This window comes from Pocillopora verrucosa, chromosome 12 (genome assembly GCF_036669915.1).
Source record: "Pocillopora verrucosa isolate sample1 chromosome 12, ASM3666991v2, whole genome shotgun sequence".
NCBI classification, from domain to species: domain Eukaryota; kingdom Metazoa; phylum Cnidaria; class Anthozoa; order Scleractinia; family Pocilloporidae; genus Pocillopora; species Pocillopora verrucosa.
In genome coordinates this window covers 18,090,176-18,111,209 of record NC_089323.1, presented here as the reverse complement: position 1 = coordinate 18,111,209, position 21,034 = coordinate 18,090,176, and the positions used below count along the sequence as shown (strand labels likewise).

The window sequence follows — 21,034 nt, the reverse complement described above, 5'->3', positions numbered from 1 at the left end:
TAATGAGAATGAAGATAGTTGTAAACTATTGCCTTTACTTAACTTTATTGTCAGAGCTATCAAAAATCTCTTGAACGTGATTGGCTATCAGCAATACAATTGGAGCACAAATGGAACAGTGTACCCATCATGCTTGTGACTGGACAGTTTGATAGGACAGTTTAAAGGTCATACTTGTGTCACTGAACAATTCACGCTACCTGCGCGTTGTTACACAGACTTCTGGGTACAGTTTCTCGAAAGTGCTCAACTTTTAGGTACAGTTTTTCGTGGAAAAAGTCAAATATGTTTACATCTATGAAAATGTCAAACGGATGAGTATTTTGGTTCTCTAATTTCTTCATAGTTTTGATTAATTTGTGTTGTCCTATTCTATTGGGACTCACACTCGTGAGTATCAAATCTACTTTGAAATCCCACTTCTAATCACACGTTTGATTTAAAACCGAATTGAACTCCGCACGGTCCAACTAACATAAATTCTCGCGACTAACCAATAAAGAAAGGTATGGTCAGTAGATAGAACCAATTCCTAGATCTTGGGAATAAGGAGTATTTCAGATTTGGGGCCTCTTTAGATGGGAAGAGCTAGGACTTTCACTTTTGGAACTATTGTGGTTACACCCAGGGTGGTCACGAACTACACGGGGGTAAAAGAGGTTCTATACTACAGTGCTAGGTTTGATTTCCGCTCTTTTCTTTGATACGGTATTCCAGCCTACTTAAAGACCAAAGCGCGATTACTCAAAGTTCTTAACAAAAGGGCCTTCCAATCAAACCACAGCAAGACTACCTATTTCTGTTGACATATCAGTATCACCCCGATCTCTCCCCACACACACCTTCTACGCACCTCTCTGGTCATACATCAGTCATCAAAATTGCGCTAAGTTTTCCCTAACACAAAATATAATTTCTAGATCAAACAAATGTAGAATTGGACACCTAATTGCTACATCCGGATTCACCTCGTAGCGGTCCTCTCTATCACTCGATTTATTTTCAAAAAGTCACTAAAATAAGAAGTTAACAGAGCATAATGATTACACAGACCGTAACACTCGAGGCTTGCGAAATATTTGCGTTATTTCTGCCAGAGAGTTTTTCGAGAAAGTATAACAAAATAGATAACCTGGAAATAAAAAAGGGGAAGAAAGAACGCAAAGTTTGTTTTTGTTTGTTTGTTTGTTTTGTTAGCGTTGACTTAAACGCTTTCGATAGTTATACAGATAGAAATAGAAACCCAAATCGGGTGACACCTGTCCCCAACTTTTTATATCGTTAAAATGTCAATACAACTTTCAGTTTTCTGAGTCTATTTGTCCGCTATGGCGTTTCTCGTACAGCACCAGAGAAGAGTAGCTCTCATTATTTCGTTGGGTCAGGTGTACTCACCCCTCCTCCCCCCTACCACCAAAAAAAAAAATTGATTAGACGTTTATAGTTTAGTGTGCTAGATCAAACAAATGTAAAATTGAACATGTAATTGCTACATCCGGATTCACCTCACAGCGGTCGTCTCTATCCCTCGATTTATTTTCAAAAAATTACTAAAATAAGAAGTTAACAGAGCATAACGATTGCACAGACCGTGACACTCGAGGCTCATAAGCAATAACACACCCCGTTGATACCCAGGTTTATCACATGTGGGGTGTCTTGACCGAAGCATTGAATTAGTTGATAGATTCATGACGGAAAAACAGAAATATGATAGGTGATTTCAAGTGATTTGAGTTAGTAGATTGTGAGATCGGAGTTACTAGTGAGAAAGAGAATAAAATAGTGTAGATCAAACCAGTCTAATTGCTTGTCACGAGATCATTTACGACACGGGGCAAAATTACTGAATGCTGATTGGCAGAGACAGAGGGCATTTTTTCTTAATCAAGAGGGCACTTCTGAAGGCACCACTACTAGATGTTGACTGAGCCTTTTTGCTATTTGCGGTAACGATTTAATGCCTGCAATGGAACTGAATGAAGCCGTGTAACGTTGTCAACTGTATTTTGAAAATAAAATGTTAATTGAATCTATAGGTCAGTTACGTTTGTTTTGATGTTTGTGGCGGCATTGAAGGGCTTCATCGCGCGGACATTGCGCACGAATGCAATTCCCTCAAAAATTCAGCCCTTTATGTGATAAACAAGTCATCGCAAATGCCCTCAGGCAGTTCAGGATTAATTTCACTTGTATTTTCAAAGTTTTGCCAAAATTTCCAATTTTGGGAAAACTTCGAAAATACAAGTGAAATCCTGAATTGTCCTCGGGCCTGTGCGATTACTTGGACTAATCACGACGTTAACGGAAAATCGAAAACAGGAAAAATTAAACTCTTAACCGTCTTCTTTCAGCCTTTACTTAAACCAGAATATTTGCATAAGCTGCGAATAGGAGAATATTTCCTCCCTCCCCAACAGGGTTTTGGGCCGGGGGGGGGGGGTTTTGAGAGTGGGGGGGGGGGTAGGAAAGAAAGGGGGGTCTGTAGGGTTTTAGTATAACTGGAAAAGGAGGTTCATTTTTGCTGTGTGCTGATGCCGTTAACTTGATGCTTTATCTCCTAATTTTTCCAGGAGTCATGCAGGCGAAATTTCCAGTCAATACCAATAGTTCATTTTACAGTTGTGTGCTTGGTTGCCAAGCCTTTGAACAGGGGTGAGGCTAAGGTTGACCTTGTTATGATACAAACCTTGCTGCTTTTCAAATGTAAATTACTATGTTATCATGCTAACTAGATACTGGTCTCTATCACAACAAGGTCACCTTCAGCCTCACTCCAAATCAAAGGTTTGGCAACTAAGTACACAACTGTAAAATGAACTATTGGATAATTTACCTTAGGAGTTCTTTTTTTCTTATAGTATATTTCAAATCTCGGTTGCTATTCTTGAGATGTGCCTATTACTGAATGGTTGGTTGGGTCGGGAAATAAGCGGGATAGGCAATTCTTTGGAGCCGGTTAAAAATAAATAAATTTTTCAGAAAGTTCACGGAAAATTCGATACAGCGCATCTACATTTAGGCTCATCTTATAAAACGTTGACATGGTAGAAAAGATCACTGAAACTTTATCTCTTTGTGTCGGCATCCTGGTATTTCAACGCATCAGTTTTATGACTTCGTTTCTAATTAATAACATGCGCACTCCTTGCGTCAAAACACGCAAAGGGCTGTGTTTCTAATTCATGTTTACCAACAGATGTTTTTCTTTTTTGTCAGCTATGGATTAATGTATACTGTTAGTCCGAACGAAATATTTTCCAAACTGGTACATTGTGCAAACAGAAACAACACTGATAAGTAAAAGACGACGATAAGTATGTTCACCGTTTGAATTCTTGCCTCCCGACTAAATATGTTAGTTAACTTCTCACAGTCTACAAATGAACTTTAACACGGTTATTTCTCTTCTTTTGTGTCCTTATCCTAATTTCTAGCTCTACGTAGTTCTATTCACGCTTTCAATAGACGGAGAAAAAATGGAATGAACAAGACTACCTAAACGTTTGGCGAATTCTGTCCTCACCGTACAAGCTAAATGCAACTCTTATCGTCGTTAAAGAACCGTTCTCTGCCAAGCCCTCGCTTATATCCTTCATCCAGTGTCCCTTTTCACCCGCGTGATTGTTAACTGTGAGACTGAACGAAGTTAATGATCTGTTGTTCGCCAAGCCATTACCCACACCACTGGCCCAGTCTCCCATCGCGTCAACGTAATTGTTAACTGTGAGACTGAATGTAGTCAATGATGTGCTTTTCGCCAAGCCATTACCCACACCACTGGTCCAGTTTCCCATCACGTCAACGTAATCGTTAACTGTGAGACTGAATGTAGTCAATGATGTGCTTTTCGCCAAGCAATCACCCACATCGCTGGCCCAGTTTCCCATCGCGTCAACGTAATTTTTAACTGTGAGAATGAATGTAGTCAATGATGTGCTTTTCGCCAAGCCATCACCCACATCTCTGGCCCAGTTTCCCATCACGTCAACGGGACTGTTAACTGTGAGACTGAATGTAGTTAATGATCTGCTGTTCGCCAAGCCATTACCCACACCCTTTGCCCAGTCTTCCCTCGCATCAGCGTGAAGATTAACTGTGAGATTGAACATGGTTGTTGACGCACGGCTTAATAGTGTAATGACCTCAAAGTATGTGGCAGTTTTCCCGTCAACTAAAAACGTGTCCGACGCTGACGAAAAATTGGCGAGAGTATGAAAACCACTTGGAAAGTGATCCTCATCAAGACCATTCGAGTACACTGAGACAGAATGTTCTAGATCTAATCTCTGAAGAGCAGTTCCTTCATAGCCTGTGATTTCACCACTAAGGTAAATAATACTGCGTGAGGGTAGTGAGCTGTTCGCCAGAAAATAGTCTACCAGACAATCCACGACTTCATTGCTTTGTTTACTTCGGACATTCAAGTGCAAACCAGATAGTGGCGAACTTTCCTTAAAAAAATCTGTAAGGGCTTTTAAGCTGTGAACGCTCAGTTCACCACAGACGTTCACGGTTAATGACTTTAGTGGGGCATCACCTAGAATAGGATAGGGCAGCAAACCTGCTTCATATTTAATTTTCCCGCATACATTTGGATGAATAACAAGAGACTTCCATGATTTCTTGGCTGCCAGTACGATAGCAACAGCTGCCATCCACGCTCCTGGGATATCTCCGTAAACCTTTAACTCTAAAGAGTGCAAAGTTCTATTTTGCAGAATACCTTTCTGCAGTGCTGCGATTCCAGGGTTACTAACTCTTTCATAAACAACAAAACTAAGAGACTCCACTGCGGTTTCCTCTGCAAGTCCTTCACTAACAATCGACATTAAACGGTCATCCTGATCCCCATGAACAATGAAGGCGAGAGAAATTAGCGATGATTTGAATAACGCTTTCACGGCTTGTGCAGCAGTGTTGTTCAGAACACCAAAGACTTCAAGCGAAAGACATTCCAATTGCGAGAGAGTCGATAGCAAGGTGCTAAAATTACTGGCGAACCTCTCAGTACTCACGTCAAACAGTCGTAGCGTAGCTGTTCTTAGTGAAGTGCTTGACGACAAACTCTCAGCGAACAGATCTGCAACTCCAGGGGACATGTTCTCGATATTACCAATGACAAGCTCTGTGAGAGTTTGACTGCTTCCGAGAATTCCATGGAGATCGTTCACATTGTCTTTACTGAAAAACTGCACGCCCGACAGGCTCAGTTTAGTAAGCTGCACTGATGCCACATCACCTTCGAGTATGGCGCCTTCGTACACATATCGTATAAGTTTCAACCAAGACAGCTGTTTCTGATTTAACTTCAAAACATTTGGTAATGGAATAAGGGAGCACGCAACTTTGCCTAAATCATCTGCAGCACCACTCTCTTGAAAAAGCTCAAGAAAGAACTCACACTCTCGGTGCGAGTAGCACCACACGAAGTCTTCTCTTAAAATCGTTACAACCTCTTTGAAAAACACCCGTCTTTCCATGCCTAATATGCCAGCTAAAAAGAAAAATACTTGTCTGTATCTACCTAACATACTTTCCTTGCGGAAAACAGAATGATCAGTAAGGTTAAGTCGTCTCCTTGACAAGTGGTTGGCTAGGTAAAAGGCAGCTAAAAACTCTTGAAATGTTTTGTGAAGAAAATGACACTGATGTCTTGGTTCCTGACTTGGCCTTGAACTGGCTTCCATGAAAACAAGGCCCAATTTGATAGCTGGAAATCTTCTCACACGGGTCCTCGAATGTTCTAACTTGTCCAGTTCCTCTTCCGAAAACGAACGGCGGTCTTCTCGAAGACAATTCCACGCTAACTCCCCTAGCACAAGTAGGGACTTTTTAAATTGATTCTCTAGGGCTTCGTCGGCATTCCGATGAACGTTCAAGCCATTTCGGGAGCAATATCGCCTCAACAAGCATCGAAAAATAATCTGATAAAGCTTAGTGCGATTAGATGGTAGTTCCCCTTCAAAGTCTTCAAAGACAACGCACAAGAGAAGTAGATTCAACGGATTGCTCCTTAGCACACTTAGGTGAGTATTTGTTTGAACAGTTTCAATGAGCCTCTCGCTTTTTGACAAATTTTGTGGATCAACGCTTTTAAAATGCTTTCTGATGTAATCTGTAGCGTCCTCTGAGGTGAACCCTTTAATCTGCAAAAGTGTATCAAAGTCATAGCGCCGCCGGACATCGATTCCTTTTTCTTCGCGTGAGGTGGCCAAAATAAAACAGCGCGAGAAAACTTTTCTTCTAAATAGCCTATTTACGACATTTTCTGATGCTTTTGGTAACTCATCAAGACCATCCAGAATTAAAAGAATCTCGTCCTGATTCTTACCATCTCTGATGTAATCCAAAAATTCTTCCTTATTGTTAATGTCATCATTCAGAAGTTGCTCATCGATGGCTTGTACTATGTCTTTAGTATCTTCGTGAATATCACAGCATTTCAGAAGAAACAACAACTGAAACATGGGGAAGTGAAACTCTACTGGTACTAATTTTTTGGCCCAATCACTTGCAATTTTAAGGCAAAACGTAGTCTTCCCAATCCCAGGGTTTCCTTCTACAAGTACCATTCTGGCGCCCTTTTCACCCTCCCTAGCAGGCTTGAAAACTTCATACATGTGAACCTCCTTCTCTGTTAGCTGAAAGTACGCCTTCTTTCTCCATTTCATTTGCAACCTTGTGTAGACTTCATCAATAGGTAGTTGGATGTCGCTATCCCACAGCAGTGGTTTTACATTGGAGCGTCTGATGTATTCACCTTCAAGGTGTTCCACAATTAGACAATGATCGGAACCTGCAAGTAAACAACATACTTCGTTCTTGAACGCACATGTCTTTGAATAAACGTTGACGTTAATCACTGAGATTAAAATGGCAAGAACAGCGAATGACCCTTCAAAGATAACAGATGGCTTGTTATGTGAAGGCTTCATGCAGCTGTTCTTTAATAGCAAAAAAAAAAGGTTAAAAGTTTTGAAAAAGCGCTGGATTTCTAAACAATGGCGTTGTAAGACTTAAAATGAAATTTACCTATACGGCGCTTCACAGATTGAGTGGCAACAGAGGACGAACGTCGTTTAACCTTTTCATTTAAAGCTTGCCTGGACTTGTTTACCGCGGCATCTGGTAAAAAAAAAGTTTAATCACCAAGATTAAAATGGCAAGAGCAGAGAAAGACTCCTTCAAAGATAACAGAAGGCTTGTTATATGCAGGTTTCATGCAGCTGTTCTTTAATGGCAAAAAAAAAAAAAAATGGTGGAGATTTACCTTTGAGGCGCTTCTCAGATTGAGTGGCAACGGAGGACGAACGTCGTTTAACCTTTTCATTTGAAGCTTGCCTGGACTTCTTTAATACAGAATCTGTTAAAAAAAAAAGTTTTATTACCAGGATTAAAATGGCAAGAGCAGCGAATGACTCCTTCAAAGATAACAGAAGGCTTGTTATATGCAGGCTTCGTGCAGCTGTTCTTTAATAGCAAAAAGAAAGGGTGGAAAGTTTTGAAAAAGCGCTGGATTTCCAACCAATGGCGTTGTAAGACTTAAGATGAAATTTACCATTAAGGCGCTTCACAGACTGAGTGGCAACGGAAGACGAACTTTGTTTAACCTCTTTATTTGAAGATTGCCTGGACTTGTTTACTACGGCATCTGGTAAAAAAAGTTTAATCACCGAGATTAAAATGGAAAGAGCAGCGAATGGCTCCTTCAAAGAGAACAGAAGGCTTGTTCATATAGCTGTTCTTTAATAGCAAAAAAAAGAAAAAAAAGGGGTGAAAGGTTTTAAAAAGCGCTGGATTGTAGGACTTACGATGAAATTTACCTCTAGGGCGCTTCACAGACTGAGTTACAACAGAGGACGAACTTCGTGTAACCTTTTCATTTGAAACTTGCCTGGACTTCTTTGCTACAGCATCTGGTAAAAAGAGTTTAACCGCACTTAAAACTCTACAATTAAAAAACATAGTTAATTACCATTACCTACAGTATTAACAATCGAGTAACATTATTTTCTGCTTGTCTTATGAGGAAGTTGGTTCATCATCTCTTAATGTCACTCAATGACAAATGATTTCACTGACATTACACACTTTTCTGATTACTCACAATGTGGTGATGAATTATGAAATGAATGGAATACCAACAACTTGCCTCACTATATAATTTGCATGCACCAGCCTGCAGAAGTTTACATCACCGATAAATCAAAATCAGCTCTGCAGGCTTTTATGAAATGGTAATTCGTACAGACATGTGTGGCCTGTAGCTGTATAGGACTAAAATACAGTTGTAGAATGCACTCAGTTATAACATTTGAAATATCTTGTTTGCAAAATTCACGGATAGGCCAATTTTTAAATGTGTTATGTTCTAAGCCTTACCTTGCAAGGGCTGAAGGCTGACATAGTGTACTTCATGGACATGTCCCAGTACAAGAAGCTTGCTTTGGTCAAATGAACAATCTGGGTTGATAATTACCTCACTGTGGCCTGGAAGACTACTAATCACATGAATGGCTATTTGATAACAGTTTGCTGCAGCCCAGAGAATCACATGATCACCCCAAGTGCCATCTTGTTCCATGTCTGTTAAGTAACCATCCCATGTTGTGTGTCTATCAACAAAGTGAAACAGATCTGTTCCATCCACCTTTAAAAGAAAGTCCAACAAGATAACATGTAATATTAATAGTAATAGAGCAGCTAGTCTAGTAATGACTCAATATTATAATATTTTCATATAAGAAATATTAACTTCAAAAGTGTTCAAAGACAAACACAAGACTCTTTAGTTGCTAGGCTCAGTAGTCCTTAATAGTGCTCCCTGTGTATAATATTAGATAGAGTAATTTTTACAATGACCAAATCCAATCTTTAAATAATAGCAAAAAAGGATAAATTTGAATGAATGATTATAAACAAGTTCACTTGTCAGCATTATACTTCCCACAGTTGTTCTATAATAAGTTAAAATAAGAAAAACAAGAAAGAAAGACATTGTAATGATACAAAGACAAGTTGTCCTTTTTAATCATGTCAACTTCAACTTCATGTATTACACACACTGATTTTTTTCCCTGATCAAAGCCTTGAAAATTTCCCAATAATAGTTCCTTACATTTAACTTAAATGTGGAGCACATGATACATTTGCAATATCTGTCCTAGACATCATATGTACTTTACCAAATACTCACCAGTTTTGGGTGCTCTCTTAGATACTGAACTAAGGACTGCCTTAATTCAAAATGATGGATCTTTACTCTTTTGACAACCTCCAGTTGCTCTGACAAGGCATAAAACATACAATTTCCTGACCCTGGATTGTTAGAAATTCTATAGCCCTTTCTCTTAAAGTCTGAGAGTGGGTCTGTATTGCTGCTGATCTTACAACTACTGGCATTCTGTTGCCACTGTTGAAGACTACGGATGACTTGTTCACTCCCACCTAAAAGAAAATCAACTTAATGATTAGTACTTTATTCTTATACAGTCATGTACATGACAGGTGGCTGACAAAATCATGGCATATGGAGTAAGAAGAAACATAACAATTATGTTATAATTTACCATTTTTAACTATTTTTTTGATTCAGGTCTTTAAACAATTTATAGTAACCGTAGGTCCAAGTTGACACAAGGCTGATTTAACTTTAACCAATATCCCGGTTTATCAGTTATTAGACAAGTGAAGGCTGTAACATTTAAGTGTAAGTAAAATTTACCAAAGAGAAGGTTCCTCATCTTTATCACAAGACTCTTACAAGGCTCCTCCCAGCTATACTTCTCCAAATACTTTTCACGTAGAAATCTTGACTCTGAAAGTCGCACTTCTCTCTCTTTCTGACGAATACGCTTGATTTCTCTAGCCCAGCCTTTAGGATCTTCAGAGTCTACCACACTCTGTGAGCCTAAAGGCACTTTCTTCAGAGCTTCTCCAAGTCCTGAATTACCACTGACAAGTACAGGCAGACCAGCAGATAATGCTTCCAGAGCTGTTGTTCCAAAACCTTCTGTCCTGGATGGCATTATTGCAAGATCCACTTCACAGAATAAGTCAGCCAGCACTTTTCTGCTATCATCAAAGCTGCGAACAATAAGCTGATTACGACTAATGCCACGTCGGAGCAACTTTTTTGCTACACTATCACCTTTTCCTCCAGCTGGGCAGACAAACTTGAGTTGGTAGGATTCATCTTTCAACCTAGCAATTGCTTTGGCAGCTATATCGTACCCTTTGACATTGAAATCTTCACAGCTGTCACCACTTCCAATAACAAGAATACAGAATTTTCTTCTTTCTTCAGTGGCTTGCCTCACTTCCAAAAATTCAGAGAAAATGCTGGGAGTAAGGTCAAAAACCTTTTCTTCTTGTTTAACTGAACAAAGATAACGCTTGTAAGTTTCTGTCAGCTTGGGTCCGATTGTGATAACTTGATCAGCCATTTTACAGAGTTGGATTTCTGTTTTTTGTCTTTTTTCTCCTTCTGAAATGTTTTTGTACATTCCATCTTCTTCAGGAACAGAGTGAACAACTTGAATCCATTTACAATGACTGTAATTTGGATTTCTCTTGATGAATGGAACTAGTCGGCCAAGTTGAACTCCATGACCAATCACACAGTGCATTGTATGGTGTATTGGAGGATATAACAGGCAAAGAACTGGCTCTACACCAGGAATTTCAACTGCTTCAATGAGCTTCACATTGTGACTTTCAGCACTGCTCCTGTCCTCTCTACTGCAATTTGGAAGCAAGATACTAACATCCACATGGGGGTGTTTAGCTAACTGGATGGCCAGCTCTCGGTTGATGGTTGACAAGTCCCCATCAGTTGATGATCTCCACTCACTACTTAGCAAAGTGACTTTCAGTGTCCTACTCTCCTGGTCTTCCAGTGACATAGAGGCTACACTAGGAATGGTGGAATCCTACAACAACAAAACAAGAATGGTATTGACAAATTAAGCTGTAAAACAATAATAAATCACAATAGTGGCTGTCTGCTCAATATGTTGAGTTTTATCCTATGCCAAAAAGTCAGATACATATAGACTGAGACAAATTTAAACCAGGAAAATGTTAAGTTGCTTTAGAGATTTACACTATCACTGTCACTGATAACAACCATTACAGTTACAAGGAGGGTGAAAATGATCCTTAAAGAGTCTTGCTCTTCAACTCACTTTGAAAGTGGTAAATGACTAATTTCATTGCCAACATTTAGGTGAAAAAATAAGGGGGAAAATGAATGTTTTTGTCAAAATCAAAGGTTGGTATTTGTAATAGATTTAAATTCCTCTTACTACCTTTTGTAGCCTTGACATCACAGGAAGCTTTTAATTTTGAAAAATTATGCTGGGAAAAAAACAATACAAAATGTGAGTTCACTGAGTCTATTTAAGCTTTCTATTTCCTCTTAGAGTGTTGTTGAGACCACTTAAGGCAATACCAGAGGCTAACTTGACCTTTTTGAGAAGCCTTCATTTTCTCATATATTTGAGATCATTGTTTAAGTTTCCTATTTGCAAAATGTGACAGTTGGAAAACAGCCCCTTTTCGAAATGAAAGTCTTGTTTCCAAGGACAAATCTTGCAGTAAATAGAGATAAGACCCTGTTCTGATGGTGTTTGCTGTTCACAAGGTATTTCCTTTAGATGACATTTCTGACACATCCATTTCCTAAGTAACAATGTGATAATGAAAAACAAAGTGCTATCTTATCATGGATTGAACTCAGGAAAGATCGAGCTCTAAGGTGGCTGACTACTTACACTTTCCAAGCGACTAAAACACAAATATTTTTTTCAGCCTTTTATTCCAAGGATTTTGATGATATTTCCAATTTTTGGAATGCACCACAACCATAAAGCGAGCCAATAACCACACACTTTGTTTTGTCACACCATGTTAGATTGAAAGTTGTTACTAACAAATTCCCACACCATGTCATATTTTTGCGGTTCCTGGTGTTAGATTGAAAATTGTTATTTCCCACACCATGTCATATTTTTGTGGTTCCTGGTGGTGCACTTTTCTTCTTTTTACTTCCCAGCCTAGAGACATTAATTTCTTCACTACAACCAAGTCTGCTTTTCTATTTCTTTCTAATGCACAGGGCACAAGGGTGCCAAGATTGGCTCAACACAGCAGGGTAGGTGTTGTTGCTACAGATAGCACAAATGTGTATAGTCTCATGTTCTGATTGGTTATTCAGGAAACATGGCAAGATGAAGATGGTAGTAATGACCTTCTATATCGTGCTATTTTGCATTCAACTGCTGCAGCCATATATCACTGGCTTACACAAGATGGAGACCGAAAAAAGGAAAAACATGGGTTCTCAGACATGTATATGTATTGCCACTTTTTGCAAATTAATTGCCATTGCAATGGTATTATCACAAGAGGGTTTATAATTTTGATCTGAATCTCTGCAAACTAAAACTTTATATGAAAAGAAATGTTTATAGCACAGTATGCCACAGACTGCCAAAACTTTTCCCAACGAGAAAGTATAAGATTGCAAAATTGTCAAAATTGAACATTAGTTGGCAGACTACTCTAAAAATCTTTATTGACATTGTCTTTGTGCAATTGGCAAACCATTTTGAGAAGTATTAAAATGGCTTGGATTTAGAAAAGTTTTTCTCCAAAATGGCCTCTTTAAACACACCCCCTATTATTCCATGAAATTCCAAAAATTCCATGGCACTGAGCAAAATAATATGTATTCTTCACAGATTATGTGAAGAATTATATATCCAACTTGACAATTTCATGTCATTCTGGCCAATTTGTCAATAAATATTTTATTAATGATTTGAGACAAAATTCACTGAATTTAGTGTCCAGTCCCACCTTAATTTGGTATTAAAAATGTATCTTAAAGTAGGCACTGTACAATAAATTATTTTCTCTCAAAAACAGACAATTGACAAGAATTTTAATGATATCAGAACATACCAATAGCAAGTCATCTGACCACCACCCTGTTCATTCATCCTAAACAGATAGAGAAATAAAAGAAAGAAATGTTTAAATACATCACCTATTCTGCATTTTGAAAGGCATGTTATAAAAGTCAGAGTTTGTGGACAAAATGTCCAAGGATACTTTTTCAACAGATTCTGCAGGTACATGTACTAATAGTTACTGTCTCTGATCTTCAACTGGATAAGCCAACACCTGCCAGTATTCAGTTTGAGTGTGCAAGGATTCTTGTTGAAAAAACTATGAAACTTGGATTTGTCATTATCACTTTGTTAGTTAATGTCATCTAGTAGGGTATAACTGAAACTGGCAAAATCATCCTCATCTTCACTTTTGCCAAAAATATCAGTAAGATCATTATTAGAAAAATCTTCCTCCACAGGGCTAAATATAGAATGTGTAGGACTTTAAAAATGGCGTGAAATAACAGATAAAGATCTTTGCTGTGCATTTACCTACAAACTTTCTATGAGCAGCTTAATGTGAAAGCACATGGAATGGTGGTGTTGATATTAATCTTCAATTCACAATATGTAAGACCCCCCTCCAAAAGATTCCTGACTAGTTTCCCATTGCTCAAACTTTAGTGGTCAAAATCTCAGAAAAGCGGTTTAGTATGTTCCAGAAGTTGAAATGGAATCCTGGTTTTCTGAGTTAGTATGGTGAAAGGGTTAAAACCCACAGGGGCCAAGAAGTCAAGGAACACTTTGAAAAAAAGAAAACTGCAAGAGAAAGTTTACTCAGACAAACACAGTGGAAAAGAGCTTCCAGCCCTCAACAATGGTGACAAGGTTGCATTGCAACATGGAAGCAAATGGGTACCAGCTACAGTTATCTGTAAGCATCACCCTCCCAAATTATCCATTGTTCAAACACCAGAAGTACAGAAATATCAGAGAAATCACAGACACCTAAATGAATGCTGAACTCCAAGAGTCTACCCCTAAAGCCAAAGAGTCATAGCAACTCATACTACTCTAGCATGTCCAGCAAATCCCTTCTGCAGAATCACCCCATGAAAAAGTGCAGAAACTGGCCATGCATATTCATTCCAAACAACTAGTCAAGGTGCCTGCTTACCTTAAGGACTATGAACTTTAGGTCACCACTCAAACTATGGACAGTGGTGGTTATATTTTTTAATTAAACATTAAAAACATTCCATGTCAAAACAGGTTCAGGTTTTTCTTACCAAAAAAAAAAAGTGAAAAAGAGGGAGATGTCATGTATGCTCTATACGATGCTACGCGTGATGCAATGTTATATTCGAGAGGGATGATGGGTTATTAAAGCACAAGGTTCATGTCCTTTGAAGGTAGTACATAACTCTTGCAAGTACTTGCTTTGGAAGCTAATTGTGGTGCTTGTTGCCAAATACAATGCAGGAATACTGAAACTTAACACGTCTGTGGGACAAGTTGGTAGAACTCAGTGCAATCACTTACAGCATGAACCTTTGATAAAGGGCTTATTCAATCATCTGAATAAAGCATGCCTACCTCTTGTAGCCTAGACGTCACAGGAAGCCTTTGCAGTACCTTTAATTTGGAGCCCTTAAACTCAAACACAACCGTAATCTGCTGAAAAAATCAAACGAAAAAATACATGTAAGAGATCTTCTAAATAGCATACATTGTGTGTACATGTAATATGCAAGTACTGCATATTCGATTTGCAATACGGCGTTCAGATAAACTGTATGGAAGGCACGCACAAGTCAGCTGGAAGCTAGTAGTCATGGTTATTACGTCAAAATTTGTTGTAGCTCTGGAGTTCGAAGACTAATCCATCGACCATATTCAGGATCTATCAACAAATATAATGGAAAACAGAAGCAAACTATGCGGAGTATCAAACTGTAGCTATTACGGGTAAATGATTCTCGAATTCCTTCCTTTATGATCGTCAAATTCCTCTCTAATTCAAGGCGTATTTCAAAATAAATCGGCATTATGAAAAAACTGATTACGTTCTACGTTGCTAGCTGTGATTATCGCAAGATTCTTTCGACATCGGAAACGTATAATAATCAGTGTCGTAACTACATCATAACTTCATTTCAGTAAGCACGCTACATTCCGCAATACAGCTTACCTTCGATTTGAAAAGATGAAAAGGACATTCCGGTCACAAATGGAACAGCCGTAATGAACATAAGAAGACTACAAATGGTTGTACTTGGAAAACACTGTTTATCCCATTTTTGAGCAGAGATTTGATATATGGCGAAGGAGTCGAGCTCTACATAGCGGAGTTGAAATATAAGTGCAATGCAATTTAGGTGGGGGGGGGGGCCCTATTTCCAAATATGGAAGTTGTAAATGAGTTCAATGCAGTTTCGAAAGCAGGCTACGGTAGCTATGGTAATTCTGTCACGCTACACCTGTGATAGAAATTCACTAACACAAAAGTTCTGCATACAGGCGCACAAATCCTCGTCTGCGACCAAATCACTTTCCAGGAGACATCAGATTTTATGATTTCAGCCTTGCAATGTGTTCATAATGAGTGGAAAGGACGAGTTTCGGCATAATCATGAGCACAGACAATTTGACCACGGAGATTCCATCGTCGTCTCGAACGCCTTTGGGTTCTGTAACCACGGAAGACAGCAGCCATGGTTTCAATGAAAGTAGGTCTGTCTTGACCAAAGACAACCTTAAATTACTTGCTTTAAGCACTGCTGACAACTTTTGTAAAAATCAAGGAAGGGAAAGTGAGTATGCGGCATCTTTGGCCGACGAATGTGAAGAAAACTTGGAACAGACAAGAAGTATGGTACGGGCTCGAACAAACCACGTTCGCAAGCAAACAGTAAACAATTCTATCAAGAAGAAACCTCAAAAGAAACGCCGTGTAACGGCCAATTTAGCTGCAACTAAGTACGATGTTGGTAAGTCAAAATTACAACTTATTTTGGGCTTTAGGTAGTTGTACATGGTCATACTTCCACGAGGTAGGTTGGTTACATTTGTTCTTCTTGTACGTGGAAGATTACCAAAGTTACAAGTGTAAGATATGTTTGTGCAGTTTTATCGTATCGTTACACATATATTTTGAGGTTTAAAGTACGACAAGTAAATAACTTAATTTTCGTGCTTCGTTTCGCTCTCGTTAATTGTTGGAACTAACAAGGGAACGTTGATCTTTTGATGCAAAATAATCGTCATCATTGTTTCTTTGAATCTGTGGTTTAAAATTATCGACATGGTTTCATAAGAGCTTAATTACTTCTTTGTCCCTAGACTGTGATGCGCGCTCAAGAAGTATTTTTGAGGCGTTCTATAGTCAACTTCATCGCTTAGATTGATCAGACGCACATTTCTTCAACCAAGACTAATACAAAATTTTTAACGCTTTAAAATATTAAGCGTTATGTTGCCAATTATGCATGTTTACATTGTAGTCACGCGTCCACAGACTTAATGTTGATAATTAACACTTTTGGTGTATGCTGTTACCATCCACAATGGACCGTTGAAGAGTCGACTTAGTTATTACTAAGGCAATAAAAATAAGCTTGCAGACACAAACTAGCCTGAAGGATCACAAACTTATTGGCTTTATTTGATTTAGATCTGTATGCATGTGCATTTAGAAAAATTCATTTTTTATTTGTTGAAATAATTGTGTTCTTTTCTTCACATGTTTGTGCACATGTACATGTGTGTGTTAATGTAATCTCTCTTAATTGAGCCCCCCCCCCCTCTCCCTCCAACCCCAGGTCTTGAACGCCCTTCTCAGTAAAGTTCCTTTCAGAGAGGGACAATATTACAACAGCAAAATCACTTTAAGAGTACTTTTCCAATCAGTGTAATCACAACCAAAGTAATCCCAATAGCTAGTCATAAAAAAAAAGAACATATCACTTAGGACCACCAAGAACTGACAACACAACAAGAAGATGGTGACTAAAGCCCAACAAAATGCAGTTGATTTATATCCTATTCACACTAGTAAAACATGTTAAGTTAAACAAGAGGTTTATAATCGAATAAAAATCAGATACAGAGAACTGAAAAACTTAATTTTCTATGGGATCCATCTAATCACCAACTTTTAATTTCAATGCACTAAATTTTAAATTAACTAACATCTGTTTAAGCAGCTTCTACGAAGAAAAGAATTTAAACTCTGTTTTAAAAAAAACACCCATGAAAAAGCTTTTAAGCAATATTGGAATGACATTTAATGGGATATTAGTTGGGACTGAATTAGTTTTACTTCTGATTGGGGGAGAGGATGATGCAAATTTTCTGAAAAAGTATTTGAGTGAATCAAAAGCAAAGTGAGATCATAACTCATATGAATATGTATTCAGCTTCTGATACTTTTCAAGGAATTACTGTATATCTGAAATTTGGAATTATCTCATAACAATGTTTTTTCATTATAAAAATTCTCCCTTGCAGTTAGAAAAGTTTGTCTTCAATGTGGAATGTATCTTGTAAGGGATGATGACTCAAACAGGTGAGTTAACAGTGATAGGAAAACTTTATACATGTAAATAATATTATTTTGCTTCAAAGTAACCTGATGGAGGATGTAGTGTTACATGTACAAATAAAATGTCAGTCACTCATTATTTTTTTACATCCATCTATCTTAAAAGCCATAGTTTTTAATCAATTTGATAAATATGATTTTTCTCTCTTCAATAATGACTTTCTCTACATGCAGTTTCCTCATTTGGAGTGATTCATTAGTGCCAGTTGAAAAAATTATAGAACTAAAATCTTTTTAGGTATGATAAATTTTTGTTATATATATATATGTGATATTGTGGGAATCTAGACAAATCAATGTACAGGATACCTTCATACAAAGAAATAAACACTCACATAGCCTGTATCTTATACATATACATTTTCACAAATTTATTCAATACTTCTTTTATAATAACTGAATAATTTAATTCTTACTGTTTTGTCTCCTCTCTAAAGAAAATCAACCATTTTCCAAGTATGGGTGAGATTTGTAGGAAGGATAACCTAGCTTGGAATATGGCAAAGTGAGTGTTTAATCAGTTTGTTTTGGTGTCAAATTTTCATGTAATACTTACATAATGTATAACAATATTAAATACATTTAAAACTTGTAGATTGAAATGGAAGTTAATTACTGGTGAATACACATGCTGTAATTATGATTTGCAATGTTTTAAATGTATTTTCTGTATCTCATGAGATCTCAATATTTATACATGTATTTTATCTCTCTTCCATTGAGAGCAAGTATGGATAGTTGGTTAGTGGTGTATTATTATTTGTAGGAGAAGTTACTGGAAATTACAGCACATTATTCACTTTTTAATAATAAAATAAATAGCTTAGGCCATCAACATATGGTGGGGGAATTCTGCATAGTTTGCAGGTAATTCTCTGATCTTAGGATAACGTAGGGAATGTCAAATGCTTTGTTTAATAGCAGACAGGAAAAGTTAATTTTTATTTTCAAACATTGATTAAACCCCTCTTAAACAATTCTAAGCAATGGTATTCGCATTTTTAAGTTTACAAGTATCATATTAAATAATTGCTTGTAGTAATGCAATAATTATTGTATTTTAACATCTTATCTTGGAATTTCAGAATGCAAATTAAGAGCTCATGCAGAGGAATACAGTTTTGTTCTACAAACTTGGGTTCTCCCTGCCAAGTATCCTTTATCAACTAATATCTATGGTCAGTGAGATTTATGCAGTTTGATGTTTGTATAATTTAATACATGTAGCTGTGATGACTGCAAAATCAGCATTGTACTGTACTTCACCTTGAGTTTAGAAGCAAGCATTGATAGAAACTTTGGAATCAATGCTCATGGTCCATCAGCTAACAGTAAACTGTATCTCCAGGAACTGAAGCCAGGGACTGTGTTTGATGTAGTACTGTGGTATGTTAAATAAATATTGAAAATTATAATAATGCAGGTGTAGCATAATGCGGGTGTAGATCAGATCTTTATAAGGAATGGTACCCAGACCTTCAGATTTATACTCCTACACTTTACCACTGAGCTTCAGAGAACTAGATGTTGATCCAGAGCATTCCTCACCTAAATTTGTGACAAGCATCCTACATACAGTATCCCACATACAGTATCTGTATTTATTTGCGGGTGGGGGGAGACACTGACTCAAACGAAAAGCACTCTTGTATTATGTGTTTTAACAAAACCAGGTAAATGGATACTGTACTTTGAAAATCTTACTGGTATAAATTATGATTTTTACCCTTTTTAGAACCCAGCGGATGCGTGACTCCTGGTGAGTATGTATTACAGATGTCAGTTATGGCCGCACCATGGCATACCAGTCAAGAGGACTGTGAGAGTAAACCAGATAGATGCTTTTGGTCGGATGGGTGGGATACACGAAGGCGCAATATGATGACAGCCATATGCTACTACAGCAAAGGTAGGAAAATTATCATCTAAGAACCATCTTTATAAAGGAGAGAAATTAGATGGGCTTGAAACCTTCATCTTTAAGACTTGGTAAAATTTACCCTCCTATATAAGTTGAACATCACGCAGTTATAACCATCCTCATTAGCGAAGCTCCTTTTGAGTTGTTAGCATCGAAAGCCGAATGCCGTTGTGCTTTGCTTAAACACTGAAAGCTCATTCAAGAGCTCTGAAAGGAGTTGATATTCTAAACTTGAAAAGTTCTCACAACAAACGCGTGCATGTCAGGTTGACCACGCAGCAACTGCTTTGCTCATTGTGTCTTTTTTATTTGCTAGATTTGGTGTGTTATCAGTACAGGGGAGCCAAGATAAAGTACCTGCGCTTGTCAGCTAAACAATGTGAAGCTGAAAACCACTGCCACAATTACAAGAATAACAAATGCTACGATGTACTTTGATGATAAATAAATTTAACGAACTTTGATGCAAATAAATTTAACGAACTTTCCCCGAAGTGATTATTTCTTTTCTTATTTAGCATCCCACGATGCGAACATGTATCTTTTGAGATAACAAGAACAGCCGTGTATCCCATTTAAGTGCTGATGCACAGCCAACCCATTTTAGTGCTGATGCACAGCCAGCCCATTTTAGTGCTGATGCACAGCCAGCCCATTTCAGTGCTGATGCACAGCCAGCCCATTTTCTTGCATGATTAATCATGGATTAATTTATCTCGCATTTTTGACACACAAATCAGTCAGTCCAGTAATGAGAATGAAGATAGTTGTAACCTATTGCCTTGACTTAACTTTATCGTCAGAGCTATCAATAATCTTTTAAACGTGATTGGCTATCAGCAATACAATTGGAGCACAAATGGAACAGTGTACCCGTCATGCTTGTGACTGGACAGTTTGACGGGACAGTTTAAAGGTCATCCTTGTGTCACTGCACAATTCACGCTACCTGCGCGTGGTTATACAGACTTCTGGGTACAGTTTCTCGAAAATGCTGAACTTTTGGGTACAGTTTTTCGTGGAAAAAGTCAACTGTGTTTCCATTTATGAAAATGTTAAACGGATAAGTATTTTGGTTCTCTAATTTCTTCATAGTTTTGATTAATTGGAAACAACACTTTGTGTTGTCCCATTCTATTGAGACTCACACTCGTGAGTATCAAATCTAAATCCCACTTTTAATCACACGTTTGATTAAAAACCGAATTAAACTCCGCACGGTCCAACTAACATAAATTCTCGCGACTAACCAATAAAGAAAGGTATGGTATTAGATAGAACCAATTCCTAGATCTTGGGAACAAGTAGTATTTCAGATTTGGGGCCTCTTTAGATGGGAAGAGCTAGGATTCTCACTTTTGGAACTATTGTGGTTACACCCAGGGTGGTCACGAACTACACAGGGGTAAAAGAGGTTCTATGCTACAATGCTAGACTTAATTTCCGCTCTTTCCTTTGATACGGTATTCCAGCCTACTTAAAGACCAAAGCGCGATTACTCAAAGTTCTTAACAAAAGGGCCTTCCAATCAAACCACAGCAAGACTACCTATTTCTGTTGACATATCAGTATCACCCCGATCTCTCCCCACACACACCTTCTACGCACCTC

At 37.9% G+C, this 21,034-nt stretch overlaps 2 protein-coding genes across 10 annotated transcripts; one reads left to right on the top strand and one right to left on the bottom strand.

Moving 5' to 3' along the window:
- Nucleotides 1-2,997: 2,997 nt before the first annotated feature.
- Nucleotides 2,998-15,260, bottom strand: LOC131796343 (uncharacterized). 5 transcript variants are annotated; one of them, XM_066159768.1, is made up of 12 exons: nt 15,091-15,260; nt 14,496-14,576; nt 12,970-13,008; nt 11,313-11,361; nt 9,728-10,934; nt 9,200-9,450; nt 8,386-8,653; nt 7,815-7,919; nt 7,562-7,654; nt 7,274-7,366; nt 7,036-7,128; nt 2,998-6,799 (listed from the first exon to the last, which is right to left on the bottom strand). In XM_066159768.1, the coding sequence occupies exons 4-12, from the start codon at nt 11,328-11,330 to the stop codon at nt 3,495-3,497; spliced, it is 5,433 nt and encodes a 1,810-aa protein (XP_066015865.1). In that variant the 5' UTR covers nt 11,331-11,361; nt 12,970-13,008; nt 14,496-14,576; nt 15,091-15,260; the 3' UTR covers nt 2,998-3,494. The 5 variants fall into 5 exon arrangements, with proteins under 5 accessions (XP_066015865.1, XP_066015867.1, XP_066015866.1 ...); XM_066159770.1 differs by having other exon boundaries at nt 7,827-7,919; XM_066159769.1 differs by having other exon boundaries at nt 14,496-14,573.
- A 132-nt stretch (nt 15,261-15,392) lies between these two features.
- On the top strand, nt 15,393-19,907 carry LOC131799838 (tubulin polyglutamylase TTLL7-like). Of its 5 annotated transcripts, XM_066159279.1 has the most exons (8): nt 15,393-15,889; nt 17,409-17,466; nt 17,677-17,740; nt 17,940-18,007; nt 18,588-18,680; nt 18,780-18,888; nt 19,238-19,411; nt 19,740-19,907. In XM_066159279.1, the coding sequence occupies exons 1-3, from the start codon at nt 15,532-15,534 to the stop codon at nt 17,738-17,740; spliced, it is 480 nt and encodes a 159-aa protein (XP_066015376.1). In that variant the 5' UTR covers nt 15,393-15,531; the 3' UTR covers nt 17,940-18,007; nt 18,588-18,680; nt 18,780-18,888; nt 19,238-19,411; nt 19,740-19,907. The 5 variants fall into 5 exon arrangements, with proteins under 5 accessions (XP_066015376.1, XP_066015377.1, XP_066015375.1 ...); XM_066159280.1 differs by lacking the exon at nt 18,780-18,888; XM_066159278.1 differs by having other exon boundaries at nt 18,588-18,888.
- The last annotated feature ends 1,127 nt before the right edge of the window (nt 19,908-21,034 follow it).